Here is a 19,889-nt window from a genome sequence, read left to right as displayed (position 1 = left end):
CAATTACTGTGTGTTAAGTAGGTCTTGAACTTAGGTGCTACTTTCTAGGCTGATTTTGCTGATAGTGAGTGTGATCAGTTCTGATAGTTGGTGAAACATGATCCTTTCTGAAAGGGGGGAAAAAACTACCTCAAAACTGTTATAAATTGAGACCACAATGGATCATAATCCAATTATAATTTTATTAATTATAGCAAGTAGAATATGAGCAAAGACAGCGCTGGACGGCAGGGGAGTCTGCGCTCCGCCAACTGCCGTACTGATCAGTTCAAACAGTTCCTTTTTATACATTTTTACATTCGTGGTTGTCTTTGATCAGTACCCCCTTCTGCTTGCACAAGTATCTGGTTTGTGTAAGCAATTGCGGTTATCTTATCTCACGCAGTCATCTTGTCTCACAGGTTATCTTGTCTCACACAAGCGGTGTCTGGCAGCTATTTGCATAAGCAGTTTTTTTTTTGTCTTTTGCCGCCTAACCTTTACATTGAGCTTAACATAAATTTCAATAAACAATACCCTTAGTTCATAGTTTCTTACAATCCCCCCTTTTTCTTTTATCCTATTATTGTTTATTAGATGCTACTTTCATTTTCGTCACTGCAAACAAACCTTTTTCCACAATTCCAACATTTATCATAACACTCTCAAGATAATACCTTACAATTACAATCATAGTTTTCACGTGGCATAACGCATTCACAACAATCTTTTCCACTAGGAAGCTCCTAATAGATCATCCCACCCTTCTGTCTTTGGGAAAGCAAAGCCACTCTGATGTTGGACATAACAGTAAAGCACTTGCTGCACAAATTTGCCACTATTAAAGCAAACCATACCAGGATGATTAGCAGAGGTCCGGTATAACATATGCTCCCACCTCTCATGCCTATGGGGTTGCAGCCCACAGCTGAGATACAAGTCTTCCTGGTGGCGAGCACAGAGGTTAACCCGGTCTTGCCCTCTACTATTTAACGAATCCATGTGTTAAGAGTTAGTCAATTCAAGTGCAGCTCCTTTGTAGCCACTTCCTTTGTTTCTAAGCAAAGCAAAATTTTTGGCACTTCCTGACAGTGTCCTCCCATCAACTCTCAGGGACATCACAAATTCTGGGGACTAACCTCTTTTTCCCTGTAAATCAAGGTTACAGTTCATGCCCCTTCCCTATACAGTTATAAGACAATTTTCTCCATCTGCAAGAAATACCCCATCCGGTAACACGTTTCACATTCACACAAAACCCACGCTTCATGACATCCATACATACACTCGAGACAAGGTATTACCCAATTAGGTTGATTTTCTAGCAATGCCTAATTGAATCCAAAATGCTCATAATCTGTTACCAAAAGCCACTCTGTAACATGTCTGTCAGTTAATGCTCGGTAAACGCCAGCTTTTCCCTGACAGTTTTTTTTTGTTTGGTTTTGTCTGTTTTTTTTTTTGTTTTTGTTTCCTTATACAGCAAGTAAGTAAATGAATAAGTAAATTTTCACAGTGTTACCTCTGAACCCAGTCAAAAACCCAGTCAAACCACTGGTTAAGAGTCATTCAATCCCCTCCTGATGAATTTACTTAGTCCTTTGAGGGTGACTTGTAGTTGGTCAGTTGATGGTACCACAGTCCACTCCTGAGGCTTTTCCACCGGTCCTTTTCCTCAGGAGGCAAGAGTCCACCCCTTTTCTTTTGTTCGGATCGCTGTCTCGGTGGTCAGCAGCACCTGAAATGGACCTTCCCACTCGGGAGTTGATGATTAATCTTTCCACACTTTTATCAATACCCAATCACCTGGTTTTACATTGTGGATATTAAAAGCCAATGGTGATATTTGAGGCAGAAGTCCTTTCTTTCTCAGTTTCATTAAAGTGTTACCAATGTTTCATTAAAGTGTTACCAATTCTTATTACATACTTTCTTACATACTGATCTCCTACTTCAGGGATGACAATATCCCTGTCATTACTCATACATAGTAATCCAAACATCATTTCATAGGGAGAAATACCCAGGTCTGTTCGTGGCTGAGTATTGATCCTTAATAAGGCCAACGGCAGGCATTTAATCCAAGACATCTGAGTCTCAATCATTAACTTAGTCAAGGTTTGTTTTGAAGTTTGATTCATTCTTTCTCCTCTTCCAGAACTCCGAGGATGCCATGGGGTGTGCCATGCCCATTCGATCCCTAAGGCTTCAGATAGCTGTTGTATAATTTTTTTAAAATGAAATATGTTCCTCCGCCCAAGTCTATTCTTTCTATTAATCCATATCTGGGGATAATGTTTTCCAGTAACACCTTGGATACCATGCTTGCCATTGCCCTTGGTGTGGGGGATTGCTTCCACCCAATGAGTTAAGTGAGCCACTAATACCAACAAATACTTCCACCTTTGTATTTAAGGTAGCTCTGTTAAGTCTACCTGGAGGCTTTGTATGGCTAGCTCCTATTCCCCAGCCACCCTTTTTTTTTTTTTTTTTTTTTTTTTATCTCATTACCTTTTTGTTCACTTTTTAACAAATCAAACATCGATCAACTAGTTGTTTAGCCACCATATATATATTCCTATACACCCATATTGTCTAAGGAAATGATCACAAAGTGATTGTGTTCCCCAATGTATTTTCTAATGTATTAATGACAGAATTTCTCATGATCTGAATTTCTCATGATCTTGTTTTGTTTAACATCTGCCTTCCATCTGCTAAAGTCCATTTTCCTTCTGAATCTTTTCCCCCCTTATTTTTAAGTATATCCTTTTCTTGTTCTGTGACATTTGGGGCTAAATTCTCATAATCCCCTGGTATTATTACCAATAAAACTACCAATGATGATTCTGTAGCTGCTTCTCTGGCTACTTAATCTGCTAAATTATTCCCCCTTATTTCCATTGATGCTCCCCTCTGATGTCCTTTCACATGCACAATTGCAATTTCTGTGGGGAGCTTCAGGGCTTCTAAAACTTCTCTGATCAGCCGCTCGTGTACTAGCTCATTCCCTTTTGTATTTATAAGCCCTCTTTCTTCCCATATTTTTCCAAATGTGTGGACCACTCCAAATGCATACTTTGAGTCTGTGTACACTGTCCCTTCCTTATCTCTCAATATACCAATGTCTGTTTTAGGGCATAGAGTTCACAGACTTGTGCTGACCACCCAGCAGGTAATTTCCCCTTTTCAAACACTTCCATCTTCTGCCTCTCGATAATTACATAACCCAATATTTTTCCTTCTAGGCATCGAGAGGACCCATCAATAAATAGTTTTTCTCTATAGGGCAAAGGTTTATTTAACAGATCTTCTCTTATTTTCGTTTGATAATTTATAAAATCCAAACAGTTATGCTCTGGTTCCTAAATATCCTCCCTGATTCTCCTCCCATAATTCTAGTAATTTAACCACTAGTTTTCCTTCACCCAGCACCACACCTATTCCTAATTGCACTTGTAAATCTCTACCTAGCAAATTACATCCTACCCCTGGCATTAACAACAAATCATTAACAGCATATTGATCTTCCCCTTGTATTAACACATTCTTTATAACTGGGACCAAAAACCCCTTCACCTTTAGCCCCTACAGCCCAAGTTGTATCTTTTACATAATCTTCCTCCTGGGGTCTTAATTTCAAATTTATCAAGGGCTCTTCTGTTGGTATATCCCCCAGGAGGTAGAGTCCCTGACACCCCTAGTGATTACCACCCTCATCCTGTTGGGTTACTTCAAACACCAACAGGTCCCGTATTCTCTGGGGGCATTCTTGTTTATAATGCCCCCCCTTCCCACAATGAAAACATTCCCTATGAAAACATTCCCTTGTGATTTCCCTAGCCAGTGGTGCCTCTTGGTTCCGCCTTCCCTTTCATTCCCTTGCCTGTTTCAAATTGTGATTTCCCGTCTGAGATTTCTTGTGTTTATTTCTAACAGCTTCTTGTGCAGTTATCATAATTTTAGCTTTAGTTTTAGCCTTTTCTTCATCCTTCCTAATATCTACTTTCTGTGCTTCTCTCAGGAGTTCCTCCAGACACTTATTATAATGACCTAGAGTCACTCATATCTCTCCTCCGCTCTTGTTCATTCTGATTCCACTGCAGAGGGGTTACAGGGAGTTTCCTTTCCCCGGGTATCCCCTGCTGATTTTCTCTCTCCCATATCCACATTCCAACCGTTCTGATCATCTGTCTTTCCTCAGGAGAGAAAAAAAAATTCCCGTAATCGACTGCATCTCCTCCCATGTATATATATACTGGGTCCCAAAAATTGATCAATCTTCTCTGACAGCCCCACAGGGTCCTCTAAAAACCTCCTAAATTCATTCTTATACGCCCTCACTTCTACATTAGTGAGCGGCACATCCACAAATCCCATCCCCCCTTGAATTCCTGCCGCTGGGACTTCCCGGCAAGGGATTAACCCTAGCCGCCCCGTGCTCCCTTAAACGATTTCCCTTAAATCATGTACGAGCCGATATTTCCCATTTGGTTTCTTTACAGGCAGAATGGGGGTGTTAAAGGGTGACATACAAGGCTCTAAGATTCCTTGTGCTAATAATCCATCAATTTCTGGTTTTAATCCTCTCCGTCCGTCTAAGGAAATGGGATATTGCTTTACCCTCACAGGTATGTGGGGTTCAGAAACTTGGATTTTAATCGGTGGGATTTCCAGTCTACTAATTGTGTCCGGAGAGTTCCAGACATCGGGGTTAATTTGTTTTTGCTCATCCACGGTCAAAGGATAAGTAGACACTGTTAGCTCTTGATTTTTCACTTTAATTTCTAATTGTAATTCAACAATTAATCTCGTCCTAGCAGATTAAATTCTGCTTCAGGGACGAGCAAGAGTTCACCCATTCCAAATTTATTTTCAGTTTCGAATACCACATTTTTGATTTTGTTTACTTTAAATGGTTCTCCTTTTGCCCCAATTACTTGTACTTTTTTTCCGAGGAAATTTTACATCCCTCAGGTATTTGTTTAATAGTCGATTTTTCAGCCCCAGTGTCTACTAAAAAGGTGAACTCTTGTTTATGGGGACCTATTTTTAATTTTATCAAGGGCTCATGATGACTCCGGTCCCCTAAGATATAGAGCCCCTGGCTCTCCTATTCCGTTTTCAATATTTCCTCATCCCTGATCCTTTCTCTGCAATTCTTCTTTATATGTCCCTTCTTTCCACAGTAAAAACAACATCTCTGTTCCTTCTTTACTACTACGTTCCCTTGTTTCGTTCCAGCAGATCCGTGTTCACCAGTTCGTCCTTTACGATCCTCTCTGACCGCTGCTACCATCATTTTTACTTGTCGCTTGCTGCTCTCTTCCTCTCGCCTTACATAGACTTTCTGATATCTTCCCATGATTTTGCCACAAACTGAGTTTTGAGGAGTGCTTGCCCTAAAGGGTCGTCTGGATTTACCCCAGAATACAGCTGAAGGGCTTTCCTCAGTCGTTTCAGCCACTCAGTAGGGCTCTCATCTTTCTTTTGCATTTCATTAAATGCTTTATTAATATTCTGGCCACAGGGTACTGCTTCTCTAATTCCCTGAATTACTATAGTTCTCAGGTCCTGCATATGAGTTCTATGCACCGGATCCTGATTATCCCTATTAGGTCTTTGGAGTGGCCATTTAATATCCGCTTGAGGTCCCTGGGCATGTTGAGCATCCCACAGTCTCATTCCTGCTCGTCTAATCATATCTCTTTCCTCGGTAGTAAATAATTGACCAAGGATAGATTGCATCTCATCCCAAGTATAAAGGTTTGGTCCAAAAAATTGATTTAATCTTTCTGCCACTCCGAGTGGGTCCTCAATTAAGTTTCCCATCTCGGTTCTTTTAAAATCTCATAGGTCAGCCGAGTTTAGGGGTACGGAAATATATCCGATCACGGGTTGAGGTCCCCCCATGGGTATTTCCCTTAGGGGGTACATCTGAGCTGCCCCTTTTTGGCTTCTAGTTACACGTCTAGGAGGAGGGGGAGACTCTTGTTCCGACTCCGGTGGGGGAGTGGGCGCTCTGGGGACCTCTGGAGGGGCTGTGGGAGCAGGAGGGGAAATGTAAGGAGGGGGGGTTAGAAGGGTTTCGTCTAACCCTTCCTTCTTTTTCTTTTGTTTAGTTTTTATTTCATTCAGCGGGTAAAGTCTAGCTCCCGGTCTTTTTAGCCACACTCCCGCATACTGACTTTCTTCCGGGTTAAGGGGTTTTTTATTATTAACCCAGAGATTTAATTGTTGCCTTATCCAATCTTCTTCTGACCCGCAGACTGGCCAAAAGACATTTTTAGAAATCTTCTTCCCTCCCCATATCTTAGTACAATATTCTATCATTTTCTGCTTATCTTTCCCTAGTGTTCCAGGGAAATATCTCCAATTGTCTAAGATATATGCCAGAGGGGTATTCTTAGGTACAGTGGGTACCCTTCCCATGGGAGTCGAAGGCTTGCTGCCCTTCGCCCCCATCTTCTGGATTATCCACAAACACACACTCACTTGCTCCCCTTGTTCCTGGCCCAGTCCCTCGCGGGAGATGGGAAACGCAGTACTTAAGGGTCCGCACTCGCTTGGTTCAGTATATCGAACCTCTCATTCGCTATAATGCAGGAAACCCAATCCCGCCCGAACGGTAAACCCGCGAACAAATCCGCAATATACTTACGCATCCTGCGTCTTCGTCCGGACTCCCGTGCACAGAATTTTTATGGGATTTTACCGGTTTCTCCTTTGCTCATTATTCTAGAATTTAGGTTCGTCGGTAAGGATGGGGTGGGCTATCAGTCGCGGGGCCGCGGATTGCCGCGGGGCACCTCCCCGGAGGACAGAAGCCCACCGTTCCTTATCCGAGTCACGGCACCATGAAATTGTTATAAATTGAGACCACAATGGATCATAATCCAATTATAATTTTATTAATTATAGCAAGTAGAATATGAGCAAAGACAGCGCTGGACGGCAGGGGAGTCTGCGCTCCGCCAACTGCCGTACTGATCAGTTCAAACAGTTCCTTTTTATACATTTTTACATTCGTGGTTGTCTTTGATCAGTACCCCCTTCTGCTTGCACAAGTATCTGGTTTGTGTAAGCAATTGCGGTTATCTTATCTCACGCAGTCATCTTGTCTCACAGGTTATCTTGTCTCACACAAGCGGTGTCTGGCAGCTATTTGCATAAGCAGTTTTTTTTTTGTCTTTTGCCGCCTAACCTTTACATTGAGCTTAACATAAATTTCAATAAACAATACCCTTAGTTCATAGTTTCTTACAAAAACAATACAACTAAATAATGTGAATAAGTCTCCAGCATTCTAGGGTGAAGTTGCAGAGTAAAACAAGTAAAATGGGTTTTCAGCATAGGCTTGGGTAAGGTTTCCTTTGTCAGCTAATTAAAGAAATGGGAGCATGCTGTGAATTCCAGACAACTTCTGTGAACTGCTATGCTGCTTCTGTAAGCAGTAGCTCACCGCTTGTGAAGTTGAAAGAATTTACTTACAGGGCAAGAACAGGAGAGTACTCTGGGCTACAGTCAGTCTGAGGGACCTGCGTTTGCTGATGTTCAGGCATCCCTGTCAAATGTTGAGAGCCAGATTCTGAAAACTAAAGCTGTCCAGGATGTGATGGCTGCTGATACAACAGTATGTTTCCATAATCTGAAAATATATGACTGAAAAATCAAATGACAGTAGAGGATTTGTTTTTCACAGTGCTGGGTGCATAAGGGTGTATGCTCTCTGTGGTAACTGTACTCAGCATATCCAGACAGACTGTAGAAAATCCTGTGCTAGGCAAGGCTTCAACCTCTTTCTATCAATTTCTGCTGTCAGTAGGGTAAAAAGGTTATCTGTATTAGCAGGTTTGGACTTGGTACATTTGAGACTTTTAATTTAGCTGTAAGGCTTGTATTTCTGCTGGCGTACCAGTTTCAGAACATCTCTGTAAACACTTCTCCTTCAGGGTGAGCCACTTTATTCTATCCTGTGTCCTAGTGGGTGCTACAGGGCTACAGCGAGTGTACATACCTTACGTATTTATAGCAGAAAGAGTTTTAGCATGGCTTTGACTAGAAACAGAATGCTGAGTATTTAATGTCAGAACTGATATAACCCCTGTAAAAATACATTATTAAACAAATAAATTGAGTAAAGTGCTTGAAATAGTCATCGGGGTGAGAGGGAAACTTGGCATAAAATGAACAAATCTTTGATCTCTCAATTGCTAAGGAAATTTTTAATCTGAATAGTTGGATACTTTATCTCCTTTCCATCATCGTGCCAGAATGATGCTGGTAGTGTAGTTTTGTGCACTTTGAGTCAGTATTTACTTCTAGAAACACTTAGCTTCTTGGTCAAGGCATTCAGACATCCCTTATCCTTTGTTCATGTTAATATTAGCAAATCCCTTGATTTTTTTGCTGGTTTTGTTGGTTCATGCATGTGCTGAACTGTAGAAAAAAATGTTTGAGGTGCTTGTCAATATAAAAGCTGTATGGGAGGAAAGACCCCTGTTGCGTTAAAACAGAAGTTGTGATACAGAAAGGTGGATATGGTTTTATAGATTGTTTTCCATGTGAGCAATAACTGATGTTCCTGATGCAACAGTTTTAGGAGTACAGAAGGGGGGTTGTGTTTTTTTGGGTGTTGGTCCCCTCTGTCCCGCCCCCCCCCCAGTTAAGATAGGGCTTTTCTGTAAAATGCTATAGTCATTGATGTTGTCTTGATGTTGTACAGTTACTGATTTTATATTGCTCATCTCAGTGCCAAAGTAAAGCATTAGGGTGATGAGCTTGCAGAGTCCTAGCTCTAAGTAATTAATTGGCTGTGAAAAAACAAAACAAAATAACCAACAAAAATTAGCACAAACTGTGGGCTGATGCATTCAGGAAGGTAATTATAGAGTCAGTCTCTGTTTCCTGTCTCTAGCTTACTGCTGTGGCTTTTCATATGACTATAGCTATAGAGGGCAGGGGCACGTCAGCCCTGATGTGGAGCGGGAAGTGTGAGGGGTCATCATTTACTGTAACTGCCACAAATGAGCATGACCTGTCTTCCACCATCAACTATTTTCACTAAAACCTAAAGGAAATGGCTTCAGGGTTGACTGCTGCTGGTAAATGAGCACTACCATCTCTGATCCCTTTGTGCAGAGATGTTTGCATGTTTTATTCAGACACAATAAGATTTCAGTCTCTCCTCGAGTTTATACAAGGAATAGCACTACCCCACCTTGAGGGTGACATGCTGATCATTTTTGCAGTCTACCAGCTATAAGCAGACTCTTGGAAGATACAGAGCTATAAGGAGGAGATGAATGACATCAGCATTTTCACCATCTCTAAATCTCTTTTTATTCCTGGCCTGGGGGTTGGAGGTGAGGCAGCCCTGCCCAGAGTGTGCTGAGGGGAAGGAGCATTGCAGGGTAAGTGGGAGAACGAACACTCTGCTGGCAGGGGCCTCTGACAGCAACACGTGTGCATTCGGCAGAAAGACAGCTGGCACCAACATTCACCACGGGAGGTTTTATGGCCAGCATGATCACAGCAGGCTTTTTCTCACTTGAGAATGGCAGTTCTGCTTTGTAAACTGGCTCCTGTAGTTCTTAGGAAAATTAGCAACCTGTCCTTCCACCTGCTAGCCCAGGAAGGGTAATAATAATAAAAAAAAAAAAAAGACACCAACCAATCCAACCCAAAATGATGTGGCTGACACAGCCTCCTGATCCCGTTCTTATGCAATTAACCAAGTTTAAATATGCATAAGAGAATACATGTAGAATGAAAATGTGTAAGTTACAAAAAGGGTACAGTTACTTATTCATTAGAAGGAAAATAAAACCAAGATACAATATAAAGATATAAAATTTTATTATGAACATATTTAACAATGATTATGCACATGAAGTCTTCCAGGAAACCCAATGCCCAATTTTTGCTTGAAATAAAATACTAGTTTTTCCTTCATATTTCACATTAGCATGAAGTTTTCCAACATAAATGGATAATTTGCTGTCATTAACACAACTTCTAGATACATAGAATATTTAACACTTCTTCATGCACACTTTCTCAAAGCAGCATTTAATTACAGCTTCTCATTAAACAGAGCATTTATCTTACACATTTTTATACCATTTTGGTACACGGTTTTTCCATATTTTCATTTTACATATTTACAAACTTCTAAAAAAAGTTTTACAGTAATGCAAAGTTTATTACTGGCATAAGCAAAAAGAAATGGGGGAAGAGTTAGGTGACTGTGGATGCAAAGTTGTCTTTTGGCTCAAAGAAAGGCAACAGATCAAAGTGTTTCCTAGCTGGAACCATCATCCCCTTTTCCCCAGTGTTAGTGCCACAGGTCTCTTGCACTAGCTGCTCCTTGCTGCTGTTAAGCCTTATGCTTCCTCTTCCTTGCTGGTGCTAGGAAAGTTTCCAACCAATTCCAACACCAACTGCATTTTCAACACAAATACTACAGAAATGGTTGCCATGAATGACTCACATTCAGTGGTCACTGATTTCTTAAAAGTTCCTCTTGATCGTTGTGTACATGGAGGTCTTGCAGTTATTTAATAGACGGCATCTCCTTTAGAGCAGGAACACTGTGTGCTGTGGGGTCTTTTTGTATACTTTTCTCATTTTATGTAGTTCCATGAGTGACAGAAATAATTACTTGAGCAGTAATGAAAGGAAAGCCAGGCTAGTTTCTTATCCAGATATCTTCTGTTTCACCCTTAGGTTACAAGACTTTACTCAGGTGAATTTACGCCACCTGCTCCCAAGCTGTTTACAATCCATAGTGTAATATTCCTCAAATACTGTCTCTGCTTCCCAGTTGTGGAAATAGGAGTGAAACAGATTTCTTGCTAGCAGAACTATTTCCTCATCTGCTTCACTGCTTTTGCCTTTTTACTGTATATTGAATTCAATGTGACAGTGGTTCAACCACTCTAGCACTTCCAAAATACAAAGGTATTTTGCATGGCAAACATTGCTTAAATATAATCTCTGAAAATTAACAAGGAAACTATTTTGTCACTATTTTCGCCATGAGGTAGGTACTTTAAGTACACATTTCCCATTCTCAGCTTTCCTATTTCCACTTTGAATGTAGCGATACAGAAAATTAATGCAAACAAAAGGGAAGTAAAATGGGCTGAGAACATCTTAGGAAAAAATCATCATCTCAAAATTAGATTAAAAATATTTTCTTTAGTTAATGAAATCCCAAAGCATGACACTGTATTTCAGAGTTAACTGTAACTACAAGTTCACACTGTGATAAGAAGCATCAGTATACTTTGCACATTGGTCAAATCAAAACAATTTAGAACAGAATTAATATCAGAGCCAAAAAGATCTGACTATATAAGGATCATGTAAGTATAAATTTTTGAAGACCTAATTCCTGTACCCCCTGTTACTCCAATGGAAATCAAAAGAATTTGGGGTAACAAGGGATGCCTAGTTGGCTCCCATGTCTGACTGCAAATTCAAACAGCTGTAAGCCTCAAGAGAGTCATCTGGGGAATAGTAAAAATGAGAATGGTCTCTCCGCTTTTAGGATCCAAAGATCATCTCTCATACTAAAAAAAAGTCTAAAAGGAAGTGCAGAAGATAGAGCTTACTACAATTCACTGAAAAAACCCCCAAACAACACTAACTTGAAATACTACTTTAACGTTTTCCTATATGTTCTTCTAAACTGACACCAATTAATTAAGAAATTAAAGGGAAAAACTTTCCCCTCCTCCCCAGCAGTTTCCTTGCTTTAGCCATACCATCATGCTTTGGCTTCTAACAAATAAACGATCCCTGATGCAGAAAGTTTTAAATTTCAAATACACTCAAAGAATTTCACGGCTCTATATAATTTAGAAACGTTTCTTCCTCACACACACAGAGTATCTTACCACACTTGCCTTTAGCAGAGCGCTGATGCAGTCTGGACTATTCTATGATAGCAAGGATGCAACCAGGTGAAGCAGTTCCTTTGGTCCTCTCTAAGCAAACTGCTATCCTGGGAAGTCTCCCCTTCCTGATCTTGAACAGTTACCAGGAAGTTATTGCAATGGGAATGGTCTAGAACAGTTGTTGCATCAAAGCAAAACAAATGTAGTTTTTCCCCAATATAATGCAGCAAGTCTAGTAGGATTTCATTGCACTTTTCTGCTTAAACTATTTCAGTGATGAGCACAATTCCCTAGTGTAAGCCAGCACCATTTTCTGTCTAATACGTTAACAGTGCTTTTGAGAGACTTCTCAAAAAGAGAAGCAGGGCAGAGAAATTTTTCAAGAGTAAATCACAGTTACAAATCCATTTAAAAAAAAAGATACTTCCAGACAGGTCAAGTACCTGAAAACAAAAGTAGTTAGAAACAAAAAGCATCCATTTAAATAAAGAACTGAACAAGAAAAAAACAATTTTTAAATAGAGAAGCAGCAGCATTGTACTAGGAATACTTAATTCCCATGTAACTTTGTTCCAGCACAGACTGGGATACAGATAATCACTAATGTGCTAGTGAAAGTTCCAATCAGTACAGGTAATGGCTGTGGTATAACAAGTTGAACTATGCACAGAACATGCTCAAAAGCTAACTCATGCACGTCCAACACATGAGCAACTATGGTTGGTCCTAGAATGTAGATTATCTATTAGTACAAGTTAAGGAAAAATTCTGACGTAGGAAAAAACCTCTAAAAATGAAATGTTTGGAAATTTGAAATTGTAATTCTCTGTGAAACTTTGATTTGTTGCTGCCTAGTATTTCTATTTGAAAGGGCTGTTTAAAAAAAACAGTACACTTCTGTTGTGGCAATAAAGCATGTTATGAAACACACACTATACAAATAATTTTTGCACCACTGAGGCTATTTTGGCTCACTGGAACTTGAGTATTTGCACATACCTTGCACTTACAAATCTAGTAAACTCATTTAAATGAATTTTAAAAATGGTCTTAAGTCTGTATCACTTCTTGGAAGGAAGAATGGAAAGCTTATGTTTTCTTGCATAAAAAAAAAAAAGAGAGAGAGAGAAAATCCTAACACACTTCATTCCCTGCCTCCAGCTCAAAAGACTAAGGTAGAAAATTGAAAGGGAAATGAGGCACTTCGTACAGCAGTGGACAATATACAATGGAGCTAACACAAATGCAGCTGATGAAAGACAGTATGCTGTACATAATCCTCAAAATCAAACAAAATAAAAACCAATCAGCAAGAAAGCAATTCTAAAATCAGCATATAATCAATGACACTTCTAAATGGAAATAGACTTAAAGATTTTAGTCTACAGACATCCTGCTACCAGGCATTTCATAAGACATGTAAAAATGTTGGGTTTTTAAGTTTTCACCACAACCTTTTCAAGCATTCTTTTTTTCACTTTTAACTTTGTAAACAGAAACAGAAGCAGGTTGTCCTTCCTGGGAGTTGGTGTTCAGATGACAGCAGACTGTAAGGAAGCCAAGGAAGTTTTCCATGTAGGAAAACTTCAAAATTGGTTTAATTGCAGCTGGACAAGTCTGTCTACATCCACATCAATCACTGTCCGATTCCTCTTTATACTTGGCTCTAATAGCTTGGCCGTTCTGAAGTGGCATTTCTTCATAGTCACTCCTGTGAAACAGATACTTGTTAAAACTTCTGAACATGGTGTTCAGATAGGAAGTCCAAAATAAACAGGAAAGTTCTAAAGTACATCGAGGCATCAAATTGTTACTTGGCTAAGAAGCTGGTATCTGTTTTCCTTCCTTGTTGGGGCTATGAACAATATATATGACTTCTCTCCAGAGGATGATGCTTAATAAGAGTTATTCCAGTAACTACAGGCCACTTTTCAAAGGATTTGTATGGAAGCAAGCCAGTACTACCACTGCTTATCTAACTAAACAAAGGCAAGCTATCTCAGACAATGCATACAGCTAGTCTAGCACAAGCTTGTTCAGGTTAGTGCAGTATTAATCCCATCCTCACTGTTCCAGCCACGTCAGCGTCTTTGGTAACAGGTGAAAACATCAAGGACAGATAATGTGTGTGTTCAGTGTCTAGCACTGAGACATCTGATGAGGATGGGTTTTAAGTGCTGCTGTAATTCTCATATTACATAAGCTTACACAAGTCCAGGAAGCTTTGCTAGATTTAATTATTTTTATTTCAGTAAGTGGTGGACACTTAAGAAGAGCCATTCTCCTTCACTGAAGCATTTACATATGAGCTGCCTCTGCTAACTCCGCCAGACTCCTGCAATCCTTCCCAGTTTAAAAGGAAATCCTCTCCTTTCACAGCTCTTCCTGCCTTCGCTCCGTGACCTACCAGCATCCTAATACTTTCTTACCTGTCTGTATCGGTGTCATGACAATCCCTTTTAGAAACCAAAAAAAGAAAAAAACAAAATAACATGTATTCTCATTGCATTTCTGTTTCAGAATAAGGCTATATTTCTGTTCTTTAGGCAGAATACTTTCACTAACAACCTACAAATCCTTCACTTATTTCATGAATATGGAAGAGAACATTACAAAAATAACACAGCAGAAGTAACTCTCCATAGGTATTTTATAATCTTACCCATAGATCACTTCATCATCTGAATCATTCAGCATAGAAAAAGCAGGATTGTCTTTCAACTGTGATTCTGAAAGATACAAAAAACGGTTAATTTAACACATTACATATAGAAATGTGGCTGTAGTTCTCACCCAACACTGGAGCAACAGACTCCATAACTTCCAAGGCAGTCATATATACAGTTCAACAAAACTATATCTGAACTGGAATTCTCTCCTTGAAATTCTTCATCCTTCAGCCATAACACCACGGTATTCTTAAGAGTTAAGGAGATGACATAACTAATTCATTTTTAGATAGATATTCTCCATGTTGTATAAGTGGATTTCCTCCCTTGTGCAGTTTCCTATGTCATATTGTTTCAACTTGCACATCAGAGTAATTAAGACCTCATTATTCTTAATCATTATTCAAAAGCTTATATGTATTTTAAAAGCACAGACTTCTTTAACTTCTTGGTTATTTCTAAGCTACAAATATAGTAGACCAAAGTTGTAATCCCTTGTATGGAGTTATTTTTCATCCTTGAAATAGATGAAGGACTTATACCTTTATAGAGAGATGAAAGAAAACAAACCTTTTATTGGCTATTTATGACAATTCCCTCTACCTTGTTTTAAGGCCTTCATTTCTTGCATAATTGTGCTGCTTAGCTGCAGCTCATAATTACACACAAGTAAAATTCAATCCAGCAATTTGCCATAAACATCTTTTTCATGGCAGTCTTTTACTTTCTGCCTTTTAGAAAGTAATACTTCTTGCAACCCAAAACTTCTTGCAACCCAACAGCAAGTTTTTAACTTTATGCTCAACCAGACATTTCTCTTGTCTTTCTTAATGGAAAAATAACATTTTTCTGTAAATTTCATCCCTCTCAACTCTAAGTGGTTTAGAGAAAGGACCAGCTCCATAATTTAGTGCCTTCCTCCTGTGTAACGTCAGCATGCAAGATGTGATTGGACAGGGTGCTAGATAATCTCATCTAGGCTCCCTTTCCTGTGAAAGATTGGACCACATAATCTTTCCAGGTCCCTTCCAACCTGGGCTGTTCTATGGTTCTATATTTTAAACTCAATGCTTAAAACAGAGAATGCACTCAGTACAAATATTTATTTTACAGATCGTTATCTGTCAGAGAGAGATAACACTTTATAAATCATCGTGTGAGTCAGATTATATCCTCTACGTAGGAATGCAAAAACGGAAGTGCCACTGATTCAGCCCTTTATCTCCCCTGACATGGGCCCAGTGCAGCCCTCTCAACAGAGCATGTTCCCCAAAATTCTTCCCGTGTCAGAGATCAGCTTCACTCCTACTTTTCCAACAGCGTGGAACCTATTTCAGAGTCCAGTTTGCCAGCACACCAATATATTAACCTTTGTTAGAACAAAGTACAAATGAAGTATTATTGCTCCTTAATGATTGTCTGTAAGTCAGTGCAAAAGTTAGTGCGTTATATGCAAACATCATCTAGACTATAGAGTTGATCTAAGTGTATAAGAATTCAAGTCTAGCTAATCAGTTGTATGGATTTTATGTGATGCTTTGTATTTCCAATACTAATTTGCTCAGGAGCAGTGCAGCTTCTGCTTATGTTAAAGCAAATTGAAACAGTAAGAAGAAAACCAAAATATAAAGATGTTACACAGTATCTGCTAATATGCCAGCTCCTGTCATCTAAGTTTGCCAGACAATTGTTTACACTTACCATATAGTGCGTTCTTTGAGGGTGAATACACGAAGGCTAATGTGTAGAGATAAAAGTTCAATAAACCATAAAATGATAAGAATTCTGCTGGTAGTAAGTGTCAAGGATATTGCTCAGTATAACTCTATACATATTAACTTTGGAAACAAGACCCAACCAACCATAAACTGTTTCAATGGAAAGAATGTTTACCTTGCTAAAGTTTGAGAGCATGAATGGCTAAACAAAACTGCATGTTTTAAATTCTGTGACAACTAATGTACTCAAGCTATTTCAAAGTAAAGTTCCCACTGAAGACAAAGCTTTAACATGAGTAACGCTGAGATAAGGACTACTGTTGAGTGGTGGAGTGCAGGATAAATTGAATAGTTCTGCCTTCAGTGCTAAAAGAAAGCTGAGTAATGGGGGTGTTGGGGTGTTGTTTTTTTTTGTTTTGTTTTATTTTTAAAAAAGTTCTTCCTTGGCACAGCAATTGTGAAGGAAGGAGAGAGGACTATCTATAGATAGAACTCTGAAGATGGCTTCTTGCTATCATTTTGGAAAAACACTAAAGGCTTTACATATTGTTTTCTACTATTTCCCAACACATATCTAAACTTATCAGTATCTGGAGCAGTTGCAGTCACGGCGTACTTTCAGAAAGTCAAATGAACTAGGATCTCATGGTTCAGGTCCAGAAACACTGTTTGTAATCCTGTTGCTAACAGACATCAGAAACAGTCTCTCTCAAGTCACTTAAATTCTCTGCTATGACCCCTTCCACATGGAGACTTGCCCCAATACACAAATGCATTTCCAGTGACTTCTGAACTATTAATTTCTTAAATATTTTGGTACGCTCCATGCCAACTGATAAGTATATGGCAAACTGAATTCATGCACCAAATACAGCCAGATTTGCCACAGTAATTTGTTAAAATTACTTGAGTGCATGCATATCTAGGCCTTCATTCCTTTTGAAGAGTATCAAATGCAGTTGTGATTTATGTGATGGAAACAAATTAGACTGAAACTGTCTCAGCTCATAGTCTTTATGAAGAGCCACCACAAAATGCTGACATGAAACCTTGATCAAAACAGATTGAACTTCAACAGCCCACCTAGAAATCAAAGGTCTCAGTCCTTAGGTACATCATTTTTAAGTACCTTCTCCATGAAAACAGATTAACATTCCTGCTTGAGTAGTATCACAACACAAGGATATAATTCTGGTAATGAGTCGACAGCTCAGCAACAAAGTTGTCCTGTAGAACTTGTGCTCCAAAACGTAGGTAGAGTATAACAATGCTGTGGAAAAAAATTAAAGCATATCAGTGTAGTGTGTCTTTAAACCACAAAATTGAAATGGTAGCTTGAGAGAAGAGTATATGACAAAAATAATTATGTTAACATGCTGATCATTTATTTTAAGACACATTTGCTTTCACAGTTGTAAATTAAGAATGATTATTTTGTGCTTAAAAGTCAGCAGTCAACTGAATAAAGCAGAAGAAAAAAAAAAAAAAAACAAAACAAAACAACCAAAACCAACAAACAAGGTCTATTTCCCTCAGATTTCATCCACTACAGACAGTCCGAGAGTCAACAGTAATTTGATATAACCGCTTGGAGTGGAAGAGACAGATACTAACAATAATCTAAGAAACTAGTTCTAAGCTTCTGCTTTGATTAAGTGAAGCTTACAAAGCTCCCAAAGAGTTGACTGGTGCACTGCAGACCACTCAGCAGTACAGAAAACATCTATGCTAGGTGAACCTCTAAATCCTGCAGTGTATTGCTGTGGTAATGGAAATTACTGTTAGCTCTAAAAGCCTCAAGAAGGGTTAAAAAATGAATAAATGCTTGCTATAACAATCATATCAAAAGATATTTCTCGGTTTCATTGACAATTTTATTATCAACAAAATCTATTCAAAGCCCTGAAAAAAAAGGTTATAAAAGTGACAGTACTTAGAAATGTACTTTGAAAAGCCTTACCTAATGACAAGCACTACGAAGGTTAATGCAGTCAAGAATTTTAACCTGAGATCTGAAAAAGATTGAGGAAAGTTGTTATAGTGAATTTACACCTATATCTAAGAAGAAGTGAGCCTGTTTGGAGAGGAATCAAAAGAAATATTCCTTACCAACATAAGGCATGTTACGAAGTTCTGAGCATGCCCTCACTATCAGGAACAAAAGGTAGAGAATGTATGTGGTTGCCACCACAAGGAAGAAGATTTTCATTCCCTATAAGAAGAGGGTTAGTTTGTATTATTTAACAAGATTTGGTCTGTTCCTTCTTCCCTCAATAGAAGTCGTTATTTCCCAAAGCACATCATAAAATGGTCCATTTATTCAGGGAAAGTAGGCTCATGAAAGGAAGTACAAGATGACGATGGCTATACATCAAGGTAGGTTTTTGGGGAATGTAAAGAAAGGATGTTTAATAGAAGTCATCATTTTGTTCAGTGAGCTGAATCTCAATGATTTGCTAAAAACACAGCTCCTGAGAACAATACAAGGACCCATATAAATCAGATCTTCCTTTACAATGAGAAAGTCTGAAATTTACTAGGACAGAGGATCTTGGCAGAACTAAAGATGTACAAAACTGATTTAATAAGAGGCTTAAAACATTTTCTCTCAATCCCAACAGTTATGAGTCTATGACTAAACTTGTGGTATCGAGTCTCCAGATTTGCAAGTCAATTTACTCTTCTTTCTCATTGGGATGGAGCTCAATATGGCCTACACATGATTTAATGCAAAAGTACCCTAGTCAGAATAAGACCATCTGACCAGCATTTGCTGTTTTCTAAATTGTGTCAGAGATTTTAATAGAACAAATCTCACCTCCTCGTATTGTCTAGCTCCACCTGACAATTTAATAGCAAGAAAACATTTTCGACTTACCTGGAAATTACCTGTGTCAACCCTGTATTGATATGTAGGATCATGTACTTCATTAACACTGGAAAAGATTCAAAATGAAAAAGTGGTACTTACACCATTACAAAAGACAAGGTCAAAAAGCCATACTGACCAAGAAAACCACTAACAAATAAAAGGTTTAAAGTTACTATACAGAGTTTATAGCTAAAGGCTTTGGTTGTATAAATTGGTGCAAAGCCATTGATTCTAATGGAGCCATCACAATTTACAGTACATAACATCCTCCTTCGCAAACCCAATTTTGAAGGAACAGGAGGATTTCAGTTGTGAACATGGCTAATCTCACCACTTATTTTTTAGGAAATGTATAATCTTGTAAATTTCTATAAGCCTTCAGGATTTGGTGTTTAAATTTTATCCTTGGTGATAAGAATTATACTTAAGAAATAACTGTGGTAAAAGCCATTCTGCTGATAGCGCATTAGCTGAGCATTTCCTGCAACTGCACTGCATTCTGAGAAACAAAGTAAGAGGCAAACACTTGAGACCAAAATGGTTTAGACACTACAAATGTACCAAAACTGAGGAAGTTTTCTAGGTGGGGAATAGTGATACCTTTATGTAAATACAACAAATTCGGGAAAAAAAAAAAAAAAAAAAAAAAGAGAGATAAACAATAAGCCAAGCAAAAGAACTGAGTTTTGAGGAGATAGAGCATAACTTCACTAAGCAGTGTCAATACCAGTTGTGCAGGTTTAATATA

The 19,889-nt window shown here is 38.8% G+C and overlaps 1 protein-coding gene across 6 annotated transcripts in view; it reads right to left on the bottom strand.

Moving 5' to 3' along the window:
• Positions 1–9,820: 9,820 nt before the first annotated feature.
• Positions 9,821–19,889, bottom strand: part of TMEM181 (transmembrane protein 181) — a 35,471-nt gene continuing 25,402 nt past the window's right edge. For 4 of the 6 annotated variants that reach the window (XM_032983110.2, XM_032983107.2, XM_042795720.1 and 1 more), the window contains 8 exons: positions 19,148–19,205; positions 18,379–18,481; positions 18,230–18,281; positions 17,457–17,539; positions 16,253–16,342; positions 14,545–14,611; positions 14,312–14,338; positions 9,821–13,593 (listed from right to left, as the gene is read on the bottom strand). In XM_032983110.2, coding sequence (XP_032839001.2) covers positions 13,515–13,593; positions 14,312–14,338; positions 14,545–14,611; positions 16,253–16,342; positions 17,457–17,539; positions 18,230–18,281; positions 18,379–18,481; positions 19,148–19,205 — 559 coding nt within the window. In that variant the 3' untranslated portion in view covers positions 9,821–13,514. The remainder of the gene's footprint in view (positions 13,594–14,311; positions 14,339–14,544; positions 14,612–16,252; positions 16,343–17,456; positions 17,540–18,229; positions 18,282–18,378; positions 18,482–19,147; positions 19,206–19,889) is intronic. The other 2 variants (XM_032983109.2, XM_042795722.1) reach the window with 1 other exon arrangement.

The sequence above is a fragment of the Tyto alba genome, unplaced genomic scaffold, assembly GCF_018691265.1.
Source record: "Tyto alba isolate M040663 unplaced genomic scaffold, T.alba_DEE_v4.0 Super-Scaffold_22, whole genome shotgun sequence".
Classification (NCBI taxonomy): Eukaryota; Metazoa; Chordata; class Aves; order Strigiformes; family Tytonidae; genus Tyto; species Tyto alba.
This window is presented reverse-complemented; position numbering and strand designations above follow the sequence as displayed.